Source organism: Primulina tabacum, chromosome 2 (genome assembly GCF_025594145.1).
Source record: "Primulina tabacum isolate GXHZ01 chromosome 2, ASM2559414v2, whole genome shotgun sequence".
In the NCBI taxonomy this organism is placed as follows: Eukaryota; Viridiplantae; Streptophyta; class Magnoliopsida; order Lamiales; family Gesneriaceae; genus Primulina; species Primulina tabacum.
The window spans coordinates 2,952,497-2,979,211 of record NC_134551.1 but is presented as its reverse complement, the minus strand read 5'-3'; the positions used below and the strand labels follow the sequence as shown (position 1 = coordinate 2,979,211).

The 26,715-nt window shown below is 33.9% G+C and overlaps 3 protein-coding genes across 6 annotated transcripts; 1 reads left to right on the top strand and 2 right to left on the bottom strand.

The window, feature by feature from the left end:
- Nucleotides 1–4,826: 4,826 nt before the first annotated feature.
- Nucleotides 4,827–5,562, bottom strand: LOC142537271 (protein S40-4-like). Its single transcript, XM_075642819.1, has one exon. It carries the CDS (start codon nucleotides 5,462–5,464, stop codon nucleotides 5,003–5,005), a length of 462 nt encoding a protein of 153 aa, XP_075498934.1. The 5' UTR covers nucleotides 5,465–5,562; the 3' UTR covers nucleotides 4,827–5,002.
- Nucleotides 5,563–7,901: 2,339 nt separating this feature from the next.
- LOC142525240 (large ribosomal subunit protein uL11) lies at nucleotides 7,902–8,614 on the top strand. The gene has a single exon (XM_075629465.1). It carries the CDS (start codon nucleotides 7,946–7,948, stop codon nucleotides 8,444–8,446), a length of 501 nt encoding a protein of 166 aa, XP_075485580.1. The 5' UTR covers nucleotides 7,902–7,945; the 3' UTR covers nucleotides 8,447–8,614.
- A 10,842-nt stretch (nucleotides 8,615–19,456) lies between these two features.
- Nucleotides 19,457–25,665, bottom strand: LOC142525216 (4-hydroxy-3-methylbut-2-en-1-yl diphosphate synthase (ferredoxin), chloroplastic-like). 4 transcript variants are annotated; one of them, XM_075629415.1, is made up of 20 exons: nucleotides 25,539–25,665; nucleotides 24,674–24,921; nucleotides 24,330–24,487; nucleotides 23,660–23,766; nucleotides 23,480–23,580; nucleotides 23,321–23,397; nucleotides 22,852–22,971; nucleotides 22,429–22,659; nucleotides 21,940–22,056; nucleotides 21,770–21,844; nucleotides 21,599–21,676; nucleotides 21,409–21,468; nucleotides 21,259–21,321; nucleotides 20,930–21,074; nucleotides 20,711–20,849; nucleotides 20,416–20,493; nucleotides 20,180–20,339; nucleotides 19,996–20,094; nucleotides 19,789–19,893; nucleotides 19,457–19,693 (listed from the first exon to the last, which is right to left on the bottom strand). In XM_075629415.1, exons 2-20 carry the CDS (start codon nucleotides 24,885–24,887, stop codon nucleotides 19,592–19,594), a joined length of 2,229 nt encoding a protein of 742 aa, XP_075485530.1. In that variant the 5' UTR covers nucleotides 24,888–24,921; nucleotides 25,539–25,665; the 3' UTR covers nucleotides 19,457–19,591. The 4 variants fall into 4 exon arrangements, with proteins under 4 accessions (XP_075485530.1, XP_075485556.1, XP_075485548.1 ...); XM_075629441.1 differs by having other exon boundaries at nucleotides 24,674–24,918; nucleotides 25,539–25,653; XM_075629433.1 differs by having other exon boundaries at nucleotides 24,674–24,918; nucleotides 25,400–25,638.
- Nucleotides 25,666–26,715: the final 1,050 nt, after the last annotated feature.

Sequence of the window (26,715 nt, the reverse complement as noted above, 5' to 3'; positions counted from 1 at the left end):
ATCAGGCAACTTAGATCTTTTAATTTTCATCAATAATGTATCGAAATTTACATGAGACGTACTTTAATTACTTTAAGTAAAACAAAACCGTGACATACATGGAATACCAATTGAAGTGCTTGTTGTTCCAAATAGCCTTACGAGGCATTAGGCAACACTAGGAGGTTTCCAAGGATTTTAGAGAACACTTGAACTCGGTGGAAATATCTAGAAACCATTTGTATGTTATTTCTAAATATTACAGAATGAAATAGAAGAGTTAGGTATATATATATATATATATATATATATATATAGAATATCTCATTGATATTTCTAGATGATTAATTTCCACTGTAGAATTAGATCGGTTTTAGCCGTTCATTCGAATGTTGAATAGTATAAATAATGATGCTCACTTCAATTGTAACAATAAAGGTTTGGAAAGCAATCTGGTAATACAAAATTTCTGTATCTCAAAAGCTTCATTGTTCTCTAATAAGTTTTATTGTGAGACGATCTCATCAATATTTATTTATGAAACATGTCAATTATGCTCGTATTTACAATAAAAAATAATAAATTTGACAATAAAAATGATATTTTTTTTATGAGTGACTTAAATAAGAGACTTATCTCCCAAAATTGACTCGTAAAACTATTTCACAAAAATTTTTGTGCATTGTCTCGTGTTTTTTCATTATCTAGGCTTACTTAGCTTCTTTCGAGGGAAGAAAAGCTAAGTTCCACACGTGGCTCGAGTTCGAAGAATTAAGCATGTGACAAATGATATAGTTTGTATATATGTAATTAGTCACATAAGAGAGAGTGACAAAGCTTCCATGGTCTAAAAAGGTAATATCGAGGTTCAAAAGTTTCTTAACCACCACATAAATTATAACTAAGTACCCAGCACACACATCATAAAATCTCATTTTATATAAATTATGTGTAATAATTTTTTATTTCATTCATTTTCAGTTAAAATATTAATAATTACAATAATTTGGATCAAAATAAAATATTTGAAAATGTAATAAATCAAATTATATTGATTAGAAATATGTTGATTTATATTATTGGAGATAAGTTTATATGGTGAGTATGTCTCTTGTGAGACGATCTCATGAATCTTTATCTGTGAGACTGGTCAACCCTACCTGATATTCACAACAAAAAGTAGTGGGGCCCTTAGCTCCTAATCGTTATTACAAGGCAATCTGATTAGGGTTAATTAATTACAGCGAAAAACGAGTTTAAATTTTCTTTACGATGAGCACAAATCATTTTATTTGAATACTAAAAATAGTATTTTATCTCATATCATAAAACTCGCTAACACATAATCAAAACCAATCATATACAAACAACTCATATCTTCGGGACATGCCCCGGTATATAGATACATATATATATACTGAGAACAAAACATAAAACCTCAGCCCAAACTGTGACTCCCTCCAGAAGTACCCTCTCCGGCCTCCTGATATCCTGGAGTACCTGCCATTGTCCACACACAAAGACAACAACAGCCCCCCTTGGGGGTGAGCAAAGCTCCGTATCGAACAACCAATCATATATACCACAGATATCTAAACAATGATATATGGTATGCAATGCATGTATGTCGTGGAGGTATCAGGTCAAATGTCATCCACTGAGCACATGTCAGAATCAAACGAATCGCTATCAAATCAATGCTCGAGCTGGCACACCGGCCTCAATAAGGGATACTCGTATGATAGCGTCGACAAAGCGCCATCAAATCCCAAATCTCAAATCCAATCATCGGGGCCACAATTGTCTATGCTTTACGGGTCATATAATACCAACATAGCAATTATGTTCACAAACCCCAGAATCAAATCAAATCATATCAGGGTATCCAAGGCTCATAGCTCAACGTGCATGTCATGTATCGATGTATGCATCAAATGATATGTGTTGACAAAACATTTATTTTATACATCGATATCTCAATCTCAATGTGATGTATGCCACATCAATCAACAAATAATGCATATAGACACATAATCTCATTCCAATCAATCCAATCAAACCGACATATATCATATAATACAGATACATGCGTATGTTATCCGGTCGCAACATACCTCAATTCTTCGTTCCAATTGATGTAGCATGAAGATATTGATATTACACTTTATCTACATCAGTAACATACTCATTCCAATCAATAACATACTCCAAATCATTAATATGAGTTTCAAATATCATTTGAAACTTCAAAAATTCATATCAAATTGAAATCATAACATAATTCAATTCCGACTTCGAATATGAGTTTATTGTCGGTTATTCTACTACATATATGAAATTCAACTTCAAATACATGCTATTCCAGCACTTTGATATTTAAAGTTGCTGGAAGTAGAAGAAAATTAACTCAATCAGAAGCCCTCAACGCGAAGATCACAAATATATAATTTGTTTCGCGTTTAGAACGCGTTTCGAAGTCGATTTGGACGGAAGAAAATCGAAATCTCTCAAATTCATTCGAAATTATTGAAGTTAACTGACGGAGGAAAGAAAGAGAAGAATTTATTCTTATCCCACCGCCTCTAGCGCTCGGGCGGTAGAATTCTCGCGCCCGAGCGCGAGACATTCTGCCCCCGGCTAACAATTGCACCGCGCTCGGGTGGTCACAATTTACCGCTCGGGTGCGGCATGTTTTGTTCGAACATACATTTCATATATCCTGGCGCTCGGGCGATCATTTCCTATCGCTCGGGCGCCACATGTTCTGTACAAATATTGGCGTCCGGCTTCTTCACTCGAGCTCTTACAACGTCAACTCATATTCAATATTCATTTTCTCAATTTCATTGTCATAATATACATCAAATACATAATCACATGACAATTTCATAAATTATCGATAATCACACAAGATTTACGATAATACGATACACGGTCCTTACAAAAGTAATATAATCTTAGCATAAAAAGTAATATTTTTTTATTGATGACCCAAATAAGAGATACGTTTAACAAAATACGACCCGTGAGACCGTCTTACACAAGTTTTTGCCAATAAAGATTTACTAAATTGATTGCAAAGTAGTTAGAAAATGGTGGTCAATTTTAATAGGATTGATAGATAGATATTAAAATATCAATCACAAGACTTGGTTATAATACGAAAAATATTATTGAAATTCATTAATTAGTTAATATATACCGGAAATAAACTTCAAGATAGTTGTAACTATTAAAAACAGAATATAATCTCTTATCAGAAAATAACATATATATTTTTTCACAATATTTTTACAAACAAGATGCGCGAAAGATTTTATCAACATGCTCATAATAAAATAAAGGGAAAATTTATAAATCTTTACCACATTTTAAAGCACAATAATTTCTTTATATATAGTTTGATTATTATAGTGCTTACGTATTAATCCCAAATCTACAGTAGAAATTCACATCCCTTTCTAATAATAATAATAAAAATAACTTATTTTGTTTGGGTAATTTAATTATTATTATTATTATTATAGACATAAAAATACAAACAAAATAATAAAAAATTCTAAATATCGTTATTATTATTATTATTATTATTATTATTATTATTATAGACATAAAAATACAAACAAGTTAATAAAAATTTCTAAATATCGTTAAAATTAAAGAACTTTTGTTTTCGCTTTACTGCAAGTTGTGCAGACAGACTAAATGGATTGTATTTAAATAATTGTAGGACCGATCTTGATAATGATAATTAAATTATAAATTTATTATTGGATATAAAAATAAAGAAGTGTCACAATACGGTTGTCCATCAGTCAATTATTTTAAATGATAGCGACCAATTAATTCAATTTATTTTAAATAAATTTTATGCTAATATTATATTGGTTATAATTGTCAAGAAATTATATCTATTATAAAAATTAATTATTGAATAAAAAATTGATTGTAAATTTTGTAGAAACCTGCGATCGTCTGAGGTTGTAAACGACAAAAGAAGGTTACAAGGGGCTGCCATTTAAAGTTTATAAATCAATACACATTCATGCATTTAATTTGTCATCTATAGTTAAAATTTATTTTAATATATTATTATATTATCATCAAATTATTATCCATATTACTAGTCATTTATTTATTATTATTTTTTTATCAGAACTCCTACAATTTCAATGTCAAAAAATGTATCTCCATTTTTAAAATCAAAATAAAAAATTAATTTCTTCTATTTTTTATGAACTACATGTGTAAATAAATTAAAAGTTAAATCTTTAATTTACTTTATAAACCTTTGAAATTAAATTCAAAATCTAAGTTGACCATCAGACTTGACAGTGAGAATATGTATCTTGTGAGACGGTCTCATGAATTTTTATTTGTGAGACAGGTCATTCCTAGCGATATTCACAATAAAAATAATACTCTTAGCATAAAAAGTAATAATTTTTCATAGATGACCCAAATAAGAGATATGTCTCACAAAATACAATCCATGAGATCGTCTCACAAAAGTTTTTACCTACCTCCATTTATCTTGTTTAAGATTAATTATCAAATTTTATTGATCTATTGCTAAAATCAGAAGAGGAGAGAGAACATTTTTTGCTCATGAATAAATATCAGTTGATTAGTTAATTTTGATCATTTGAAGATCATAAAGAAAAATACATTTTCATATTTTTTACAATAAAAATAGCAATAAAAACCTATTTGATTAAAAAAAATTACATTTTTAATGAACTAGTGAAATACTCTTTTATTATTTGATATCTTGACTATCATAAATTATATACGCAGATATTAAAAAAACCCATACAAAAATAATAACTACGAGAACAACAATGATGTAAAAGTCAATAAAAATTATTAAATTTAATATTTCGTTACTTCTTCGATAAGTTAGGAAAACAACATTTTCCCGTAAAAGAAAATCAGCCTCCCATCTCAACAAGCCGTACTAAAAACTAGGCTTCCACCAATTTTTTTTAAAAACGAAAATAAACATATATTATAAATAAATACGTCAATCCTGATACCCAGTTTTCTGCAGAATTGCATTTCTAACCCTGCTGAGATCTCTTCCCTTCAGAGTCCTCCCAATTCCTTCGTGCACCGACGAGGCGATCCCAGTCCTCGCCATTTTCTGTGCCAAGAACACGTGCGGCGGAATCCGATCCCCCTCCTCGTAATCGTCGTCGCTGTCCCTCAGCAGATTCTCCCTGTACTCCTCCTTCAGTATCTTCGACCAATCCGGCACGTTCACCGGCAGAGAAGAAGCCGCGGCAGCTTGCATCGAGACGGCATGCTTCCTGAAAATTCTGGAACTCTTCTTCCCTATCTCAGGAGAAGATGATCGGTCCGCCAGCGAGCTCCATACGTCGGACTCTTCTAGCTCGAAGTTCTTGGAGTTGTCATCAGCAAGTAATTGATCCGTTGGAAGAAACTTATAATTCGGCCGGGAGAAGTAGGTTTTCGATGTCGTCATTTAATGGAGAAGCTTTTGGTTTATGTGGAAAAGAGAGGATTTTGAAATCTTTTTTATAAAGAAAATGGATAAGATCTAATCTTTCTCTCTCCCCCTTTTTCAACTACCCTCTTTTCTGTCGCAACTGTAAGTGATAAAATTACATATTTATCCCTAAGAAAATAAAGAACGGACCTCATTTTCTTTTTATCCAATTTGTAATTACATTAATTATTTAATTAAATTACTTGTACACAATTTCAAAAATGATTATATTTTATCATATAAGATTTCTTTTGAACACTATAATTAATTAAATTATTTGCATCCTATTTTTAGATATGAACAGTAAAAAAAGTGTTAGAATTAATTAGTATCATTATCAAGGAATTATCAAGGAAAAATTAAAAAGTTACATAATTTTGCTTGAGTAGCTATCTTCCGAGACGGTCTCACGAATCTTTATCTGTGAGACTGGTCAACCCTACCGATATTCACAATAAAAAATAATATTTTTTCATGGATGACCTTGATATCCGTCTCACAAAATACAACACGTGACATCGTCTCACATAAATTTTTATCATCTTACTTTTAACTTATCTCAATCTCTATTATCCAGCACAATCTTTTTACGTATTTCTCACATTTTATCCTCGTATTTATAAACTAATTTTTTTAAAACTATTAAATTCGTAAAAAAGTGTATTTTGAAACATAAATTATAATATTAATTTATGTAGTATTAAGATATCAACCGTACCCTTATCTTATATTGTTTTAAAAAAAATCCAACAAACAAACGTAAACATAAATTTCACCGCATCCACGTGTGAAGCAGGCAGAAGACCAGGGTTATTATGGTAAACATAAAACTTGTCTCTTTGCGGGATAACTCGAATTTTGTCGCGACATTGAGAGAAAAAAGTAATATACTATTATTCGCTACATTTATGTGGACATAATTTATTTACAATGATTTTTATATATTTACATTTTCACTTTTTCTTTTATAAACTAAGTTTAATGCTCGTTTTAAATTTAAAATTTATTTGACAAATGAATTATGTGATTTAGTAATGTGGTATTAAATATTTTTTTATTCTTGTTTCTCAATTTTTTTTTAAATTTAAAAATATTGTTTGGTAGATAATTTTTTTGGACAAACAAATGATAAATTAACAAACAAATGATTGTATTTGCAATGTTGGACCCACAAGTGTGGGGGCAGAGCCCTGCTTGTGCCAGCTGGGTTACTGTGATGGTTAGTCCGGTGAGGTGCGGTGTCAGGTTATCACTTCCCATTGCGTCGTTTTCTGCTGAATTATGGCACAGTTCCGAATATTAAGTGATTCAGTAGTGGAAGATGATGAATTTGGCTAACTTCCAATGCATATGCTTTTTTATTTTAAAAAAAATAATAAATATTTTTAGCATATGCTTTCTAAGTGAATTATATATATGGTTTCGATCATTAATATTTTTAAAATATAGTGGAATTCTATATTTTTGAAACGTGAAAAAAATTTTATCATATGATTGCCAAACATTCATGTATTGCAATAGGGTGGTGATTGGTTGAAATAAAATATAGTTTCCAAAATTTTCAAAGTAAAAGATATGTAAAGAATATATAAAAAATAAGGAAACCAACAATAATTGAGAGTAAGTCTCTTGTAAAACGGTCTCACGAAATAAGATAATTTATCTATTTTCTTTTGGAAGCAGGGTGTCATGGAAAATACAAAAGGACTGAAAAAATGTGAATAAAGAATTTGGAATAGGGACCAACTATTAAATCATGACAACGGTGCTACTGCTCGAAATGATACTTGGAAAACGACTTAAAGTATGCGACGATTTTAGGTTCGCCAACTTCAAAGCAGCTATAGTCGTGATTTACAAGTTACAACTTTGAGAAAGCTACTTCTCTGGCTTTATCATTTTTTCCCCATTACCTTTTTTGCTAATTTCATTATCTTCCACATCTAACTTGTTTTATTTCTTTGAAAACAAAGGAAGCTATGTCTCTACTTGAATTTATGTATAGTCAGCTTGACAACCATGTGATACATTTTCGGTCTATTAGTTTGTTTACTCGCGAATTATAAATGTTTGATCAAACATCTGTATGTTTGCGTTATCGAATTATTGAGAAATTCATTATATTTACTTTCTTATCGGGTCACAACTCATTTTCTCTTCTCCTCTCTTTTTTGAAAAAATTCATTAAAAACTTTGATTAAATTTTTTTTTTTAATGGCCTTTTTCAAATTTCAAGTCATCAAACTGCAAATTGAATCAAGTAAGAAAAGTACGGGACCTAAGTTGCTCAAACAAATGGACCCTAATTTAATCATTTTTCCCAGGCCCAATCAAGTCATTCGATCTCGGTCGATGCAAGCCCATAGCTCAAAATGGGTCCAAATCCCTAACCTATATCCCTCGTTTTGCTTCAACATCTTTGTGTGTTCTCTCTAAACCCTAGCGCACCCGCCAACGATGCCGCCAAAGTTCGATCCCTCGCAAGTCGTCGACGTCTTCGTCCGCGTCACCGGGGGAGAAGTTGGCGCCGCCAGTTCCCTCGCCCCTAAGATCGGGCCACTCGGTCTATCCCCCAAAAAAATTGGTGAAGACATCGCTAAGGAAACCGCCAAGGATTGGAAGGGCCTCCGCGTCACCGTCAAGCTCACGGTACAAAATCGCCAGGCTAAAGTCACGGTTGTCCCCTCTGCAGCTGCCTTGGTCATAAAGGCTCTCAAGGAGCCCGAGCGTGACCGGAAGAAGACCAAAAACATTAAGCACAACGGGAATATTTCACTTGACGACGTGATCGAGATCGCCAAGGTGATGAAATCTCGTTCTATGGCCAAGGATTTGTCCGGCACCGTGAAGGAGATTCTCGGTACCTGCGTTTCCGTTGGATGTACTGTCGATGGGAAGGATCCAAAGGATTTGCAGCAGGAGATTACCGATGGCGACGTGGAAATTCCACTAGACTGAGCTAAAGGTTTAGTGCGAGGTTTTATTTCTAATTTTATGTACTCTTGGCTATCATTATGCGTTTTGTCGGGGAAGAAATTTTCTGGAAACATTTTTATATGCGGGTTGATATTGTTACTTGATTTCTTTCATGGAATTGGTTGTTGCTTGTGGATGTGTTTCTGTGTACATTCTTGTTATTTTTATTGATTGCTCTTTTCTAGTTTGAATACTCTCTTTAAGTTAGATTGGCTGTGCTTCGGATGGCGAGACTTGAGAGTTAACAAATAGAGCTAATTTTTGTGAACAATACGGAATAATATGACAAGGTTTAGGGTTTAAGAGTTTATTATTTCACTATTGATCTATGATTACTATTCGAGGCAGCAGAACGTTAGCTTTCATGGCGATAAAGAAAGTCGCAGTGAAAGACCAATAAGCCAGAAAAGTACTAGCACTACCTATAACCATCTTAATCGTATGGGAATCTATCTGTCTTTGGTGAAAAGTGGTTTTTGTGTCAATGTTGTGGGTGCGAGCCTTAGCAGGCCGCCCGAGGATCATTGATGGCGTAAATACTGAATTTTTAATTTTATTAACTCAGAATGTGCAACTGATTATTCGTTTCTTGTTTGTGGCTGCCATATGTTCAATTTGACCCAAAATTGTTTGACGGAGATATCAGTTTCCCCGTTCAATGTGCCTTGTCTTCGAACGGCCCATGGCTTGCCCCCGTGCCTTGTGCCTCGGGCTTCAAGAGCCTTCGGTGCCTTGATATGCTTTGAGTCCTTAATAACTCAACTGTTTTATGTTCTATGTGACGTGAATATGAGAGCTGATGCTACGCATATGAAGTATATTTCCTGCTGTGCTATCGATTCATAAATGAATTGTTAAATTGAAATTTTTTTCCCAAAAGATTCTTTGCTCTTTATCTGTAATTTGATGTGGTTGTTTTGTGCGTATATTATATTGCTTGGCATGAGCAAAGGTCTCATGAATATTTTCACTTTTTTAAACCTCAGTCTAATAGGTGTTACTGTGCATTTATGTATTGTTTATGTTTACTATCAATTGATGCAACTTCTGAAGGAGGAATGTCGGAGTGAATGTGAGTAAGACATGGAGCTTTGATGCAAACAATGTTTTATCTTTATTTGTGCTTGCAGTTGGTGCAGTAATTATGTGAATTTCATGCTATGAATTGATTCTGTTGTTCGTGTTTAATTCAAATATCGATTAGAACATCTTAATAAACTTCTAGAGATTACATAATGTATTGGAGCATACTTGAGTGATATTGAGATTTCATTTGGGGATAATGGTCTCTGTTTAATGTTGTTACACATTTTATATCCATGTACGGTGAATTTTATATTTTCATTTTAATGTCTAAAACATATAATCAAATTTCTATACTATTCTTTCAACAATCAAATATCATAATTAAATACGTTAATTAATTTCAATATTTTGTTATCATATTAAAACATTCATTAAGTAAGGAAGGATAAAACGAGGAATTTATTTGTAAAATTTATTCATCTAATATTTTTTTAATACACGTGAAAACACGCATAAACTTAAATATTATATGTGATGGAAGTCGGAAGGGAGTAAAACTCAAGGACCTCAAATAATTACGAGAATTGAATGTAATGTTAGAGTAATTCATTCATGATAACATCTCATTGGGTAGTATTTAATTAATCAAAATTCGTGAATATTAAATTAAATCACACGGGCCTTTTTCAATTTTTTAGATCTGAAATAAGATGGCCTTATTTAATATCATTTCCCAAGTTCCGGATGTGCATATTATGGAGCTTGTGAATATGATAAATAATAAGCCCTTTGCAAATTTGTTTAATGTACTGGAGACTGGAGTTGCATGAATACATTTGCTCAAAAAGGTAAGGCTGGCAAATATATGTATTTAGTGATTTCAGCTTTGGCATGCGCTTGCGACACTGTCAATGATTATGAGGACAGCTCACAGCTTTGGTCATTACACCTTATTATTCCAATTCATCTACTTATGACCCTTTGCTGCTCCTCTAAGCCAAGCATGACAATTCCTTTTTAACTCGACGGATCCCGAATTTAGGCGTCGAAAAGTAAATTTTCAGCGACTTTACATATAAAAAATAAAAATTTTCTCGATGGAGAAAGGAGATGCTAGATTCATACCTGATTTTCGATGTCTGGATTTGTGTTAGAAAGTAAACAAATATGGTTGAGAAGGAATTGGGAAATGATTGTGATGAAACTAATCGTAATTGGAAATGAGTAGTAGTATGAAAATATAGAAACCTTACAAATTCATATATTTGTTTTTGTGTATATTTTTAAAATCAACCAATATATTTCACATATTGATAAATAATAAAATATAGATAATAGGATACATGTTTGCCAAGGCACTCAAGTGGAGGCACATGATTTTCCGTGCCCTTCCACTATGGGACACAATTTCATTACGTCAATCGGCAAATGCTGCCTCTCTTTCCTAAAACTGTGTGTATGTATTAGTGATTGTTTCTTTTTTTTTTATTTATTCTAAAATAACTAAAAGATTACTCAAAACAAATAAATAAATAAGAAAGAGATATTTAATGCGAAATTATTGATCCATTATGGTGTGTCATTTTTTATATATAAGTATTGAATTCATATTTTATATATATATATATATTTTGTATTTCTGAAATATCGCTCTCATATTGTAATGATGATATTTAAAATATCGAGCTGTATACCATATGTGTACGCTGACCAATTCCGGGCTCAATTAATTATTTATGGTATATGAAGAGAATTCTGCAAATTAAATATAGCTAGTGAATTCCTACCATTCTTACAATATTACTTACGCATGCATTGGAAAAGAAATGTTAATTATGTAAATAGGATGCAAGAAATTGTATCTTTAGTACTCCGGCACTAGTTTATTCAAAAGTTCTTGAAGTTACAGAGCATAATTATGGGAAGTATGAGGGACTCGCATTAATTTACAAGGAATGCTGGCCGGCCATACAAGAGAAATGACATTAAAATCAAGAAAAAGGCACAGAGAAAGTGTGACCATCATCAACTCCATTCACTTTGAGGACCTAAATTCGACTACAAGCAACACCACCGATCCATTACACCCTATAAAGGCACCGAGCATCCAAAAAACTAGTTACCCCGACAGGCCAACAATGGCTTCCTTGCTAATCTTTGCTGTTCTTTCCTACCTCGCCATCACCAACGCCGAAGACCGGTCCCATGGGCTCGATAACGAGAGTCCGATCGCGTTCTCACCGGAAGCGTACGCGTTTTTCCACCCCACCACCCTACGTCCAAGTGCAAACACACCATGCTCTTCATCAGAGTGTTCGTCGTTGCCAATAGTGGCAGCAGCCACAGCGTGGTCTACTCCGGCACGTGAGAGCACGTCCACGAGGGGGCGAGGGCTGGGTGCTGGTAGTATAGTGGTGATCCTTGTAGGTTTCTTGTTTGTGGGCATCACAGCTGATGGGTGTTTACTACGTGGTGATCAGGCGACGGGCCAACATGAGAAGAGCTAATCCCGAGAGGGAAGTAGAGGGTTGATGGGATAAGGAGATACCATTGGAGCGCATATGAATCCCCGTATTAGTAATTTTTATCTCCCTCTTCGTATGGGCTTTTGCATGTAATTCACTGTTTTAGTCACCCTATTAGGTTAATATTCCAGACAAGAAAATGAAGCATGTAAGATGATGATAATGTCAGCTTCATCTTTTGACTAGATTATATACTAAAGATGAGAATGTCCTGGTGTTCTTATTGATAAATATAGAAAAAGAACAGCAAACAAACGGCAACTCATTCACGGGTAGATTGGCAAATCAATTAATAATAAAGAAATGTAATTCGTCAGGAAAATGAAGCAAGTGGTAGTCACTACTTGAATTAAATATTAATTTACACAGAAATATATACATTGGACTTCACGAAGAACCGTGTATATACATAACATAAATTATTTATTTAGTTTTACTTTTCAACTCCATTTAAACAAAGTTTTGAATTCGAAACTTGTTAAAGAGCGAAGTGTGGAGTTAGATTCCCCATAATGAGTTCAAATCGACTCGACTCTGGATTAGTTTGAGCAACTGTAGCTTCAGACACCAGACGGTTTATGCAGAAAACGAGTCTCATTCAACTACTGTTAATAAATATTGAAAGTGATTGATTATCCAAAGGTGCAAATAAAATCGTTAGTCAAGGCTGTCTCATGCAACTTCTATTCTCAACAGAGTATCACAATCACTTCTTTTCTACTGTCCGGTGTCCCCACTTCGTAGAGCTTCAGATTCACAAATTTTTTACTTTTGGATATCCGACGGTGAATACGAGCTCGTTAGTCAAAGTTTATATCTTACACGATTTCCACACTTATCAAAAAAGTTCACAGAAAATGCCAGTTTTTTAAAATAATTGAATGATCAAGGCATGCAACAATGCTGAATTTAGGTTGTGTATCTTCAACAAAGTTACTTCAATCACAACGAGCTGCCACCTTGCAAAATTTGACGTGAATGCCGGAAGTTCCATGACAATAGTTAATGTAAGATATTGCTTGAGAATATATGGGAGAGACTAAAAAAATTTCAACTCTCTACACCACTTTCTCATCATGCTGAAGTAAATAATACAACAGAGATTACAATTCAATTGTGGAGTCTTATCTTGGCTCTTTCCTCCCCCCCTCTCGAAACAAGAAATGGGAGGCGGTGCCAATCGCCAAGCAAGATAGATCTGGTGTTTTTCTCAAGTGAACCGAACAAAAAAAAATGGAAACCCAAAACAAGTATGAGATTATTGGACAAAGATAGTCTTCATCGATGGCAAATATCGAGAGTACGCCCTACCATCCCCGTGTGCTCAAAGACTCGATGATAGGTCCCAAAGTCTTATCAACTGGCAAATATCGAGAGTACGCCCTACCATCCCCGTGTGCTCAAAGACTCGATGATAGGTCCCAAAGTCTTATCAACAGATGTGTTCCACATGTGTGCAAACTGGAGCCGGGATTTCCTTCCAAAAATAGGCTCTCTTGGCTGAAAACGTTCAAATAGTTATACAGACACAATATAGAGACCGTAGTTAACACAAATACGAAAGGAGCTAAATAATGGAAAGATATCATCTATGCACAATTTGAAGTGATGATGGCTGCATATATCAAACTCAATGACTACTGTAGGCCAAAATGGTTCTGAGACATATGAAAGAAGGTAATAAAGCATGCTGCTCTTAATTAGTCTCCGCAGGCGATATCTTTAGATTCAAGACATAAAAATGCTCATTCCCAAGCATTACAATCACTGCTATAATTTTCCAAGAGTTGCAAAGGATGGAATACTATCTAATCCATACAACATATGTGTAACGTTAGATGTTCAAGTTGCCACTGAAATGTAACGATTCGAGTTCAGCATTCAGTGCCAAGTCGTCCCCTAGACTCATGGTACTACTGCACCAATGCCTCCGACGCGTCATTAAAGAAAAACAGCACTTGGGATAAGATATGTGCATCGAAAGAGAAATTAAAGTACAAGACAATGCTCAAATGGTGCCTGAAATTTCAGCGTTTGCTTGATGACTAATGGTGCCATAAAACACAAGACTTTTCATACCAAACAAGAAAATATTAAGATTAGAATTTTGTTTTATTTTAATCAATTCATGGAAGCTTTCGAATATCTCTGTCACCATCCCATCTGGAATATTTTGTCAGAGCCAACTCCTTTATTGATGGTTTCATGACAATTTTAATAGTTTATACAGAGAGGCTTCGACAATGCAGCAGATAAACGAGCTATACATGTTACACTAACATAGGAGAGTTTTTCTTTTTTTAAATTTTATCCGTGGAATAAATGGCTTAAATTTTATATTATGTTGATTTACCGTTCTTGGATAGGAATTTCGCTTACTAGTGCATACATGATATTCAAGATATTTTTCTTTAAATTTATGGAAATTCATCACCCAAGGCCAGGAATTGAGCACAGCGGCAAGCTAAACATAGGCCCCAAGAGATGGAATGAATGAGATTCTTTCGTAATGGAACAACTACAAACTTAGTCACTTCATTAATCAGATCCTGCCAATGAAATAAAAATGCAGGATGTTCCAAATAGTTCTAACGATTCTTTGAGTCGAATGTTAAGTGAAGAGGGATAGGTGCAATCCAAAAATAAATTTAAGATGAAGAATATAAAAAAGAATAAAATTGTTCAAGATGAAGAAACTCCGAACAGCCGTTACAATTAACATTCGAAAACGCTATGAAGCTACTCAGAATGTTCCCCCAACAGCTGAAAGACGAATCATCCAAAGAATTAGTAATCTAATCAACCAATAGAAAAGGATTTACTTACAATCCCCACTAGGGTTTGATAAACTAACATCGACACTGACATGAAAAACGTATCCACCCCAAAAGCAATAAACAAGAATAGAAAAAGATCACCTCAGGTTGTGTCTTGGAAATTGTTTCATAAATGCTTTTACGCTGTTCGAAGACCACCACTCCCGTTAATAAGCTCCCTAGCGCCGCGCCCAACAAGCGCTCCTGCAAAAATACACGATTAGAATATACACAATTACACCCATGGGATTAGATTTTCTAGAAACCACCATTCTTCAAAATCAATGAGACAAGCTTGAATGCATGATTAGAGACAGACCTGTGCAAGAACACTGATCATGGCGATTTCGATGGAAAATTATTTAGAAACTGATTTTGATTTTTTTTTTTGGATTTGGATTTTTATTTTGGTTACTCAGTTAACGTTCTTTTCTTGTTGCTATTAGTCGCACTGGCGACTATTCCCTTATTCCGACAGGAACACGCGTCTTTTGTTAAGGTGGAAAATTATTTTGTTGGAACTTTCGGTTAAAAATAAGAGATTGAGTGTTGAGAACAAGAGTTGTAAATATTGAAAATTAGTGTGTATGTATTTATTTTTGAATTATTTTCAAAGATATTTTTTTAACTAGATCTCTCAATTTGTGAACAATTGAGTGAAATTTTTTTATATAAAAGTGTGTAGTTTAATATATTTTGTGAGTTTGAGATTTTTACTTTTTACCGTAAATTTTTACTTTTAACACGTTATCAGCACGATACTTGAATGTTCAGTTTTTCATATTTTTCCAAGCTCTAAAACGCAAAAAAAATATAACAATATTCAAAATTAAGAATATTTATTTTACTGTTTATTTATTTTTATTGTGTATATATTTAATATATAATATTATGATATTATATAAAAATAGTCTATGACACCTCATTATAATAACGTGATGTGATTATATTATTACACTGCTTATATAATTTTATTGTGCCACGGTTTATTTATTGTATATATATATTTGAATAATATCATGTGACTATATAAAAGGTGTCTATGACACCTCATTATAATAACGTGATGTGATTATTTCAGTGTTTATATATTTTATTGTGTTATATAATAATTATATATATATTTTTATAATATCACAATATTATATTAAAGGAGTCTCCGACACCTCATTAAAATATTGTGATGTGATATACATAATTATTTAAACATGATTAACATTATATACGTCATATTATTACCATAAAATTTACATACACATACATTTATTTTTTAAGATTTTGTAACGGTCATAAACGACTAGTTTTTACTCTATAAATATGATTTTACAAACACATTCAATCACTCCAAACTTACTATTCCTTCCTGAAAATTTTTTTTAATCAAAATTTTAGAAGAAAAAGAAGATGACTGATTCTTTCAAGATTATTTTGTTTAATTATTTTGGTTATTATACTCATTAGTGTTGTATTTATCGGAGAATATCTGTCTCGCGTTTTTTCTTTATTTTTAAGAATGCTTGTATCTATAATTTATCCGTTACTTTTTATTGTCATATTAATATATTTAGAACTTAACTAATAAAATGCATTGTTATTTTACTAGTCCACAATGTCGAATTTGGCAAAACTCGAATTTGTTGCGCTCGACATTACGGGAAAAAATTATATGACATGGACTCTCGATGTAAAAATGTATCTTGAGTCACTGAGTCTAAGTGATACCATTAAATAAAATGATATTTCATCATCACAAGAAAAAGTAAAAGTTATAATATTTTTGCGTCGACATCTTGATGAAGGATTAAATGCGAATATCTCATTGAAAAAGATCCCATGACTTTATGGAAATGATTAAAAAAGATTTGAACATATAAGGGAAAGTTATACTTCCGACCGCCCGTGATGAATTGAATACGTTAAGATTTAAAGATTTTAAGAAAATCAATGATTACAACTCGGCGATTTATCGAATAATCTCGCAATTAAAATTTTTGTGGAAATGAGGTTACAGAATTGAAAATGTTTGAAAAATTATTTTCCACTTTTTACGCATCAAATATAACTCTATAACAACGATATAGAGTGCGTGGATTTGCGAGATATTCTGAACTCTTGTGACGGAAAAGAATAACAAGCTGCTAATGAGAAATCATCAGTCCTGACCCACTGGATCAACAGCATTTTCAGAAGTAAATTTTGTAACTAAAAATGAATTTAAACCTAGAAACGAAAATCAAAATCAAAGACAAGGTTTTGGTCGAGGCCGAAATCGTGGTCCGTGGACGTGGAAGTGGTCGTGGTCGTGGTTGCGGTCGTGGTTTTGGAGACAATCGAGATATTTACTTCTATAACTCATCTCAAAAGAGCGTCACGAACCATCCACTGAAAAGACATCACGAAAACATGAGTTTTAATGAAAATAACTCAAAACGATTTAAAAGTTCTTGTTTTAGATGCGGCACTCCAATGACATTTGTCTCGTATTTATCGAGCCCCCGAGCACCTTTGTAAGCTCTATAAAAAATCGATAAAGATAAAAGAAAATAGACCAATTTCAGTGAATGCAGTGATCGTTTGAGTGATTCAACTCATTTTTATGCTGCAGATTTTCTGAATGATTTCTTTGAAAACGATCAATATATTGGTGGAATAGAAATGTAAAATATTTTATTTTTCATGTGCTTATATGCTAATGTTTTATTGTATAATTATGATATACGTTATACTTTTCAATAAACTACATATATATTGTCAGTAGTTTTTTTCATTTCATATTTTTTTGAAGTTCAAATATGAAAAATGCTATGAACAAAATATTAAGTGCAAAAAAGAAAAAGAAATCTAATGAACAAAATATTAAGTGCAAAAAAGAAAAAGAAATCTAACTTTCGAACGGGAGATTGAACCAAAATAACTAAATAAACTATAACCCAATGCTATATATCACAATATTTATTATCACTTAATCTTGTAAGTTATACTTTCACAGTTGGGAAAAGAAATTTTTTTAGAAAGTGGAATATTGATGAGAATTCTCAGCATAAAATTTATATTCATTTCAAAAATAAAATAAACTTTTTGCCTCTACATTTTCGTTTTTTATTTTATGTAACTAAATTAATGAACAGTTACCTATATACAATTGAAAAATTATATAAAAAGATTGCTAATTTATTGGGAAGTGTTAAAAATAAAAATTTACTGATAAAAAGTAAAAATCTCAAATTCACAAAATATATTAAATTACACATTTTTATAAATTTTCTCCACTAAATTGTGTTTTTTTCACAAATTGAGAAACCTATTTATAAAATTTATTTGGAAATAATCCAAAAATAAATACATCACCACACACTAATTTTCAATATTTACAAATCTTATTTTCAACACTCAATCTTTTATTTTCAATACTCTCCCTTGTGATGATGATCATGATACAATGATTGTCTTCATTACATGATTTTATACTGCCTCGTTAAAAATCTTAATAGGAAAAATCCATTGGGATAAAAACCATAGTAAGGGAAAAAGATGCAGTCACGTAAACTCTCCCTAATGTTATCACGAACAATTCTTCTCAAATTTCGTAGATTGCGCATCCCGATATTATATATACGCTTTCTGAATATTGTCGTAGGAAGTGCATTTGTGAAGAAATCTAATGAGTTTTCACTTGAGTGAATGTGACGAATATCAATATTTTTATTCTTCTCAAACTCTTAGGTGAATGCGAAGAACTCAGAGGGAATATGTTTAGTTCTGTCGCTTTTTATGTATCCTTCTTTCATTTCAGTAACACATGCAACATTATTTTCATATAGTGTCACATGCTTCTTATCGAATGATAATCCGCATGAGATTTGGATATGTTCGGTCATTGATTTTAGCCACACACATTCACAGCTTGCTTCATGTATTGCAATAATCTCAGCATGATTTGATGAAGTTGTTACGATTGTTTGTTTATGTGAACGCCAAGAAATTACAGTGCCTCCACGAGTAAATACGTATCCAGTTTGGGAATATGCCGTGTGTGGATCAGATAAATACCCAGTATCAGCATAACCAATTATGCTTTGATTGATATCTTTTAAATACAGAAGTCACAAGTTTGTCGTTTATCGTAGATAACAGGATATATGTTTAATTATGTTCCAGTCTCTTTGTTGGATATGAGCTAAATCTTGCCAATAAATTTACAACAAAAGATATATCAGGTCTTGTACAATTTGCAAGATATATAAGGGCACCAATAACACTTAGATATGATACTTCTGGACCAAGAATAACTTCATCATCCGGAATGAATCATTTTTTATGTTTAATGATCTAACAACCATTGAAGTACTTAAATGATTTGCTTTATCCATATCACTTGAAATCAACCTTGAGTAGTGTCTCACTTTGAGTTTGAGTTGGTGCAAATACAACCCTACACGTTCTATGTATTCGAACTTGTGATCTATCATCAGATACCAACTATTCCATTGAAACAAGATCGCGTCCCACTTGAAACACAATATAGGCATTGTACACCGTCGATACATGAAAATAATCTCGTGGATTCAATAACTATAATGCTATATAATAAATGACATCAATCAGAAAATAAATAAACACTCCAATTAATCGCATGCAGCAACTGAATGTTATAGCTATGATTGCATTTGCTTTGAACTTCAGATAACTGGAAATTTTGTTACATTATACAACGGCGGTAATCATTTTGGTAGCTTATTTGTTCTGGAAAAAATTCCTCTCTACTCTTCTGTAGGTGGCTCCACCCAACGGCCATTGTCTTTGATCAACTGGATCAAAGCATCAGTTGCTTGTTCCATAGCAATGCCTCGTTTAACCACCGTCTGAAAATCGACATATGTTTTTTGATAACGTGTTAATAAAAATGATCATTAAAAGCACACTGCATTTCATTTGATGAAAATGTGAAAGTGGTTACCTTTCCAACGTAGAGGTCGATTTTTCCAGGAGCGCCACCAACGTATCCAAAATCTGCATCAGCCATTTCTCCGGGGCCATTCACTATACAGCCCATGATTGCAATCTGCAAGCGAAAAAACATTTGAAATATTCGATATGAATGGTTTCCTGTAGGAGCAATGTGCTTTGACCGATAGGAGAGATATATATGGATATTAGTAATTACTGAAACACCAGGTAAATGGGACGTCTTCTCTCTTATCTCTGCACTAATCTCTTGAAGGTCAAATAAAGTTCTTCCACAAGACGGGCATGACACGTATTCCTGATACAGGAATTTTGAACAAAGGTCAAATCACATGAGAAATCTACAATTATATCCATGTTCATTAAATCTTCTGATGGTGTACCGTCTTTGTATTTCTCATTCTGCAACCTTGTAACAAATTAAATGACGTATTTCTGAGGAAATCAAAGTCTTGATCTGGAGCTTCCAGTAGGATACCATCTCCTAGTCCATTTACTAGAAGTGCTCCTGCATTTGCCCCAGCACAGATAACTAAATCATCCCTACCAGTACGCAGAAAAGATGTTAGTTTCAGGTTTCCGAAATTTGTCTAAGCAAAGAGCCGTCTTGTTTGGGTACCTGTGAACTTTTTCAGGGAATTGTATATGATGAATTACAGGAAAGTTCAAGGAGTTCTCTGAAAGATACTCAAAGAGCCTGCAAAATATCCTCAACTTAAGATAACCCTGAAAAAATCCGTAGTTTTAATGCCTAAAATTGTGGTCAATGTGGTTTGCGTAGTATGGCGTGTTGATAATTGCTTATATTGTCCTGAGTGACTATATAAACATGTTGCACGATGATCAAAGAGTGACACTTGAACTATCATCAATAGTTTTTTGTACAATAACAAGCACTTGGTCCTACCACATACCTCCTTGCAGCATGAACCTCGCTAGTTTTCTCTTCTGCATATGGTAGATTGTGAAGAATCGTTGTAGCGTCAATGCTCTTAAGAATTTCTAGCTCTCCTTGGGTTTCATCACCGCGCACAGAGACAACCAATCGTGTTCCTGAAATAATGTAACTAAGTTAGCACGATAAAAAACATCGCAATACAGAATGCTTAGAGTATTATCAACTAGCGGCACACCTTCTTGGAGTGGCTTTTGAGCACCACTTGATAATTCCTTGAGAGTTACCAGGACTAAGGCGTTGGGAAATGGCTTTGACAGTTGCTCTGACAAAGGAGCTATAACTCCCACACTTACATCAATCAATCGTTTGAGTGCCAGTCGCTGTTTATAGTATGGGTACCATATCTAGTTATTCTCACGGGTTGGGAAACACCCAATAAAATATGCAGCTAAACGTTGAGATTTTTCCCTTTCTCAAGGTAAAAAAGTTCACATTCCGCACATAAAATAAGTGTGATGGTGGATGCCGTTACTGAAAGTGTTGGGTAAATAAAAAGAGACTTACAGCATCTTTATCATCTAGTGGTGGAAGCTCTCTCAGCAAGATCGAGTCTACGGTTGCCAAATCCTGCAACAGTTATTTAGTTTTTTTGAAAAGTCACACATAAAGAAAGTCACAGTTTATTAATCATGCAATAAGGACTTTCAAGTGTACCTTATATGGCATCCCAACAATAAGTTTTGCTGCTAGATCTTTATATAGGACTTCAGGAGCCTTTAGGGCAAGGGAGAAAAACAAAAATCAGAAAGGCACAACCGCGAGAGAAGAAAGTAAGGGAAATGAAATATTAAACAAAATGATTCTAACTGAAAATATGATAGTAGCAAGAGACCATAGCAGATACCTTCAACCGATCCAGAGTCACAGACATTAGAACCGAGCCATCACGGTGAAGAACACCTCTGTAATCAACTTCTTCGCCCTTTATAAAAAAGAGATGACTACTATCAGTTCCAAGGTCCAGAAAAATCCTTCAGACCAATCAAATTAGCAAGTTGAAATTTCAGAATCTGACCTCCCTTTGCACGGGCAATTGGCCACTTCTACGCTGGAAATCAAAATAGCGTCGATGTTTTTCTTCAAAAGCTGCCTGGTTATATCAAGGACAAGAAACCCTTTATGTTTTCTTGATCAATAGTGAAAATTATTATTCAAAATAATAGCTACGTTATGTAGCATCTGTACCACTCCTTTCTGAAGCTTAGCCGCTTCCATACCAAGGTTAGCTAATCTTCTACAGGGATCAATCTCTTCCTCTGGAGGTTCAGTTAGGGAAACTCTGATGGTATCGCCGAGACCATCCTGCATAATCAACAGAGACCTTGAAAGCCACAACAACTTGACTGCAGTTTAAATGATCAATGGAACAAGCAATAGTAAATATTGCATGCAAGTGAAACATAAAAATTGTCAGGAGCAACGACTGCCTCTAAGATACTGGGTGGCTACCTATAAAGAATAGCAATAAAAACCTTGTATACGTGTTGTTACATGGTTCAAACAATTTGAGTTGAATCATTACAATCAATTATAACTTTCGGTACAATGGTAAGACCTCGATTCTACGATATATTTAACTATTAAGGAGTATCAGACCTTCACTACCGTTTCCCTAAAAGATTAATCTTTCTTAAGATAATGTAGAAACTAAATGACCATATAGAAAACACATACCATTAGTAGTGTCCCAATACCAATGGCAGACTTCATTCGCCCATCTTCACCCTCTCCAGCTTCAGTTACCCCCAGGTGCAATGGATAATCCCATCCCAGAACATTCATTTCAGCTACGAGAAGGCGATATGCCTGGACCATAATAACGGGGTTGCTTGCTTTCATTGAAAATACAAAATTATGAAAGTCCAGTTTCCGACAAATCCTAGCATACTCAAATGCAGATTCAACCTGTTGCAGGATCAAACGCTGTTACTGGAAGCAGTTAAACGAAGTCACAATTAGATAACAAATCCTAATATACTCAAATGCAGATTCAACCTGTTGCAGGATCAAATGGTGTTACTGAAAGCAGTTAAATGAAGACACAATTAGATAGAAAGGGATGGAGCACTGCTTCAATGTGTTGGAATTGATACTCACCATTCCCCTGGGTGAGTCACCGTAGTAGCTCATTATGCGATCTGAAAGGCTTCCATGGTTTGTTCCAATGCGCATTGCTCGCCCATACTTTTTACATTTTTCAACCAAGGGAGAGAAGACCTAAATTACAAATAAATATAAACATAATATACGTCATAAAGATTAAATCTGAGAGGTTGAAACCACAGCATTGTGCCACATCCATGTTATCAAGAAGAAAGATACAAATGTTGTGTTTTTTCCTGCTTTTCTATTTATTCCAGGGAAAACTATAGATGCTATACTAGTAGAGAGAAACAATACAACTACTATAGATGCTATACTAGTAGAGAGAAACAATACAACGAACAAATAAATAAAACAGGAAAGTCAACTCATCGATAAGATATTAATTATCCCGTCAGTCTAATTATTAATATAGTCTACAAGAATATTATCATCTGCAAAGCGACTAATTCCTGGCTCTGACCTTCTCAATATGCTCAAGCTCTTTCTGATAGTCATCTTCTGTGTACTCCAGCTGCTCAAACTGTGCTCTCCGGTCGGCTGGAAAGTGCTAACATGTTACATTTACCAGTTTATGATGGGATGAAGGACAAAAAGAGAGGAGAATAGGAGAATTAAGTACCAAAATTTCCCGGGTTGACACGAATTTTGTCAAAGCATTCAGCAACTCGCATTGCCACGGGTGGTGCGAAATGAATGTCTGCCACTAGAGGGATGTTATAGCTGCATAATAAGGAATTATTGAGTGTGTGTGTGTGTGTGTGTAGTATATAATATCAAATGGAACTCATGGAACACCGACTTTTTCTGGACAAGTGAATTTTTAATTTCAAAGCAGGAATCTGCTTCTTTCTTTCCTTGCACTGTTATTCGAACAATATCTGCTCCCTGGTCTGCTATTCTCATTACCTGCAAGTATATAAGTTCTAAATACTATTTGAAATAGAGGTTATATTCCTTCAGATATATTTAGTGGCTTAAATGATGCTTCTTAACTTCTCGATGATGTTTAGGCAATGATTTGGATACTCATTGTATTTAAAATAACAAATTGTATGCAAACTTTCAACAAGTTTTTTGGAGTGCGAAAGACGATGATTATGAAACGCGTATTATGTTACATGTCCAACAATATTCCAAGATTAGATCCATTCAATTATTTTTCTAGTGAGACCCATACAAATCAATCGACTAAGCCTTCATTTCAGAAACCAAGACCAACCACACTTCAGTGAACACGATTGTCAGCCTACTGATTAGATATGAGCTCATCACAGGATAAATGTATAGTTAAACATGAGTATGATAAAACACGGCCACAAGAAATTATCTCTTGCCATAACAAAGTAATCAATAACTAGCAAGTAAAGCATATGCTTCCCTCTTTCATTTCATAAAATTATAATGCTGAAAAGAGAGAGGAAAATTTTTCAGGTGCTCCATTTAAATACAAAAGGCTTAAGTAGTAGAACCTGTTCAACAGTTGCAGCAACATCCTTCGTATCTGTTGTGGTCATTGTTTGAATTCTGATTGGATGCTCGCTACCAAGAGCAACATTTCCAACCATCACTGTTCGTGTTTTTCTCCTCACAGTTTCATGTATAGAATCACAGTATTTCTGTCTAGGAACTAAATTTAAATAATCGATGAATCAGATATGACACACAGAAATGCATTAGAAACTTTTGTGATGAAAACAAATCTAACCACAGCATGCTCATAATATGGACTAATAGATTTTGCAAAATAATGGGTCTTTTCCAGTTCTGCCAAAGAAGCAGCAAATGTAAAGCATTCTATATGGTGTAAAGGTACCTAAGAGTGGGCTTCCTGCTGATGCCGGCTCGAGTTCAATGGTTTCTGGAGCCGAACTGGTAGAATTTTTAATCACTGTAACCTTGGTCTGGCGAAATTTTATCCTTCGCAAATCAGAGACCTTGATAAAATCCGAAATTTTTCCAAAGCCCAAGCCATGGTGATCCCTGCTTTTTAGGCCTGTAAATGAAGCCGGAACGGTTCCTGCTGCCATTCTCTAGGCCACCGAATATTAAGACTACACACTCCTATAACATGAAAACAACAATTAAGTCACTAACACTGCAATCAAATCTTGTTCATGGATAAAGAACAGGCACAAAAGAGTTCCAAAAACATATTGAGCGCTGTTTGGCTGCAAGCATTCGAGATGAACAGCAAAATACACTTAAAGAAGAAAAACTTTGATGCCACCGTGAAACTCATCCACTTTGTATCAACCGGGTTCCACTCAAGTTCACAAAATTCCAGGGTGAACCCACCAAGCGAGTTGCCCAGTGCCCAAAAGAGTCCATCAACTAAATTCTATAGTCCAGACAGTTCCACCCAAGTAAGTGGAGAAAAATGAAAAACAAGAAACGCATAATCCGATATCTCACACGGTAAAATAACCGAAAAAAGCAAATAGAAGTTCGAAATCTTCTCACAGAAACTCATCCAAAAATCACAATCCGAGAGAACCCAAAACAAAAATTCAACTGGAATCAGAATCAGCAAAAAGGCGACTCACCTAGAAGAAAAAAAAACGAATGAAGAAACAACCTAACTGATTGGACTAAACTATGAGCTCCATTTTTCGAGAGGCGGAGGAAAAAGAAATTCGGATTGAAAAGACAAGAGGTTGGTGGGAAATTTTTATACTTACGAGGATTATAGGTTGGCTGAAAGCTAGTCCAAATTGGTAAACGGACAAGTTTTACTTCACCAGCATCTTCGTTCTTCAATATTCACAGCCATACAAAATACATTGTACATGCCCTGGGTATTATTAACTAACAATCCGGTGACACGGAGAAGGTGCGTTAGCTCAGCACCCCCTATTTTTTGTAAATTCAATTTTGGTCCACTTTATTTTCATTTGGCTTAATTTTTTTACATAAAAATATTTATTAAACATAATTATTTAAATGTGATTTCATATAAGTGTATTTAGATGTGAATATATTTTTAAAACAAAAATATGGACGACTCTATTTGAACATTTAGCATTCATAAGCTTAATAAATATTAGTTCGATTATTCAATGTGTTGAATTTAGTAGGACATCCAAGGACTAAACAGCAAATACCATTGTCAGTTTTATTTTCGGCGGTTAGAATATTCCGTTAACTGACTCCTCAGCTTGCCAGAACTGATGTTTTTGGATCGTGTGCAACGCAAGAAACACAATCACCTTTAAAATTTTCCAATATATATTTTATTTATGGCAAAAACTTGTATGATACGGTCTCACAGGTCGTATTTTGTGAGACGAATATCTTATTTGGATCATCTATGAAAAAGTGTTATTTTTTATGCTAAGAATATTACTTTTTATTGTGAATATCGGTAGGGTTGACCCATCTCACAGATAAAAATTCGTGAGACCGTCTCACAAGAGACATACTCTTTATTTATTATACAAAAATACTTCTCTGTATAAATATACAGAAATTACAAGCAATTCATATTCCCAGATTGCAAATATTTATAAAGTTCGAGTTAAATAATTAAAATAAAAGTAGAATAACGTGTGGCATCATTGGACGTTACACCATCATACCGAAAGTTTAATGACTATATTAATGAACTGAGATAAACTCGTGTTTGCATAATAATTTTTATAATTTACTCCACTGCTGCCATTCTCGTGATCAATGCTCGAGCTATCTTCAGGTCCAACCACATGGACTGCATGCATCAGTAATCTTCTCTTTGTTTGCATTGATTGTCCCCTCATTATTCTCAGATGCGTCCGAAATGTCATCTAGTTTCTTAGCTGAAGATTGGTAATCTTTCATCAATGACCCAATAATGTCCTCTGCCTAACGATGCAACAAAAC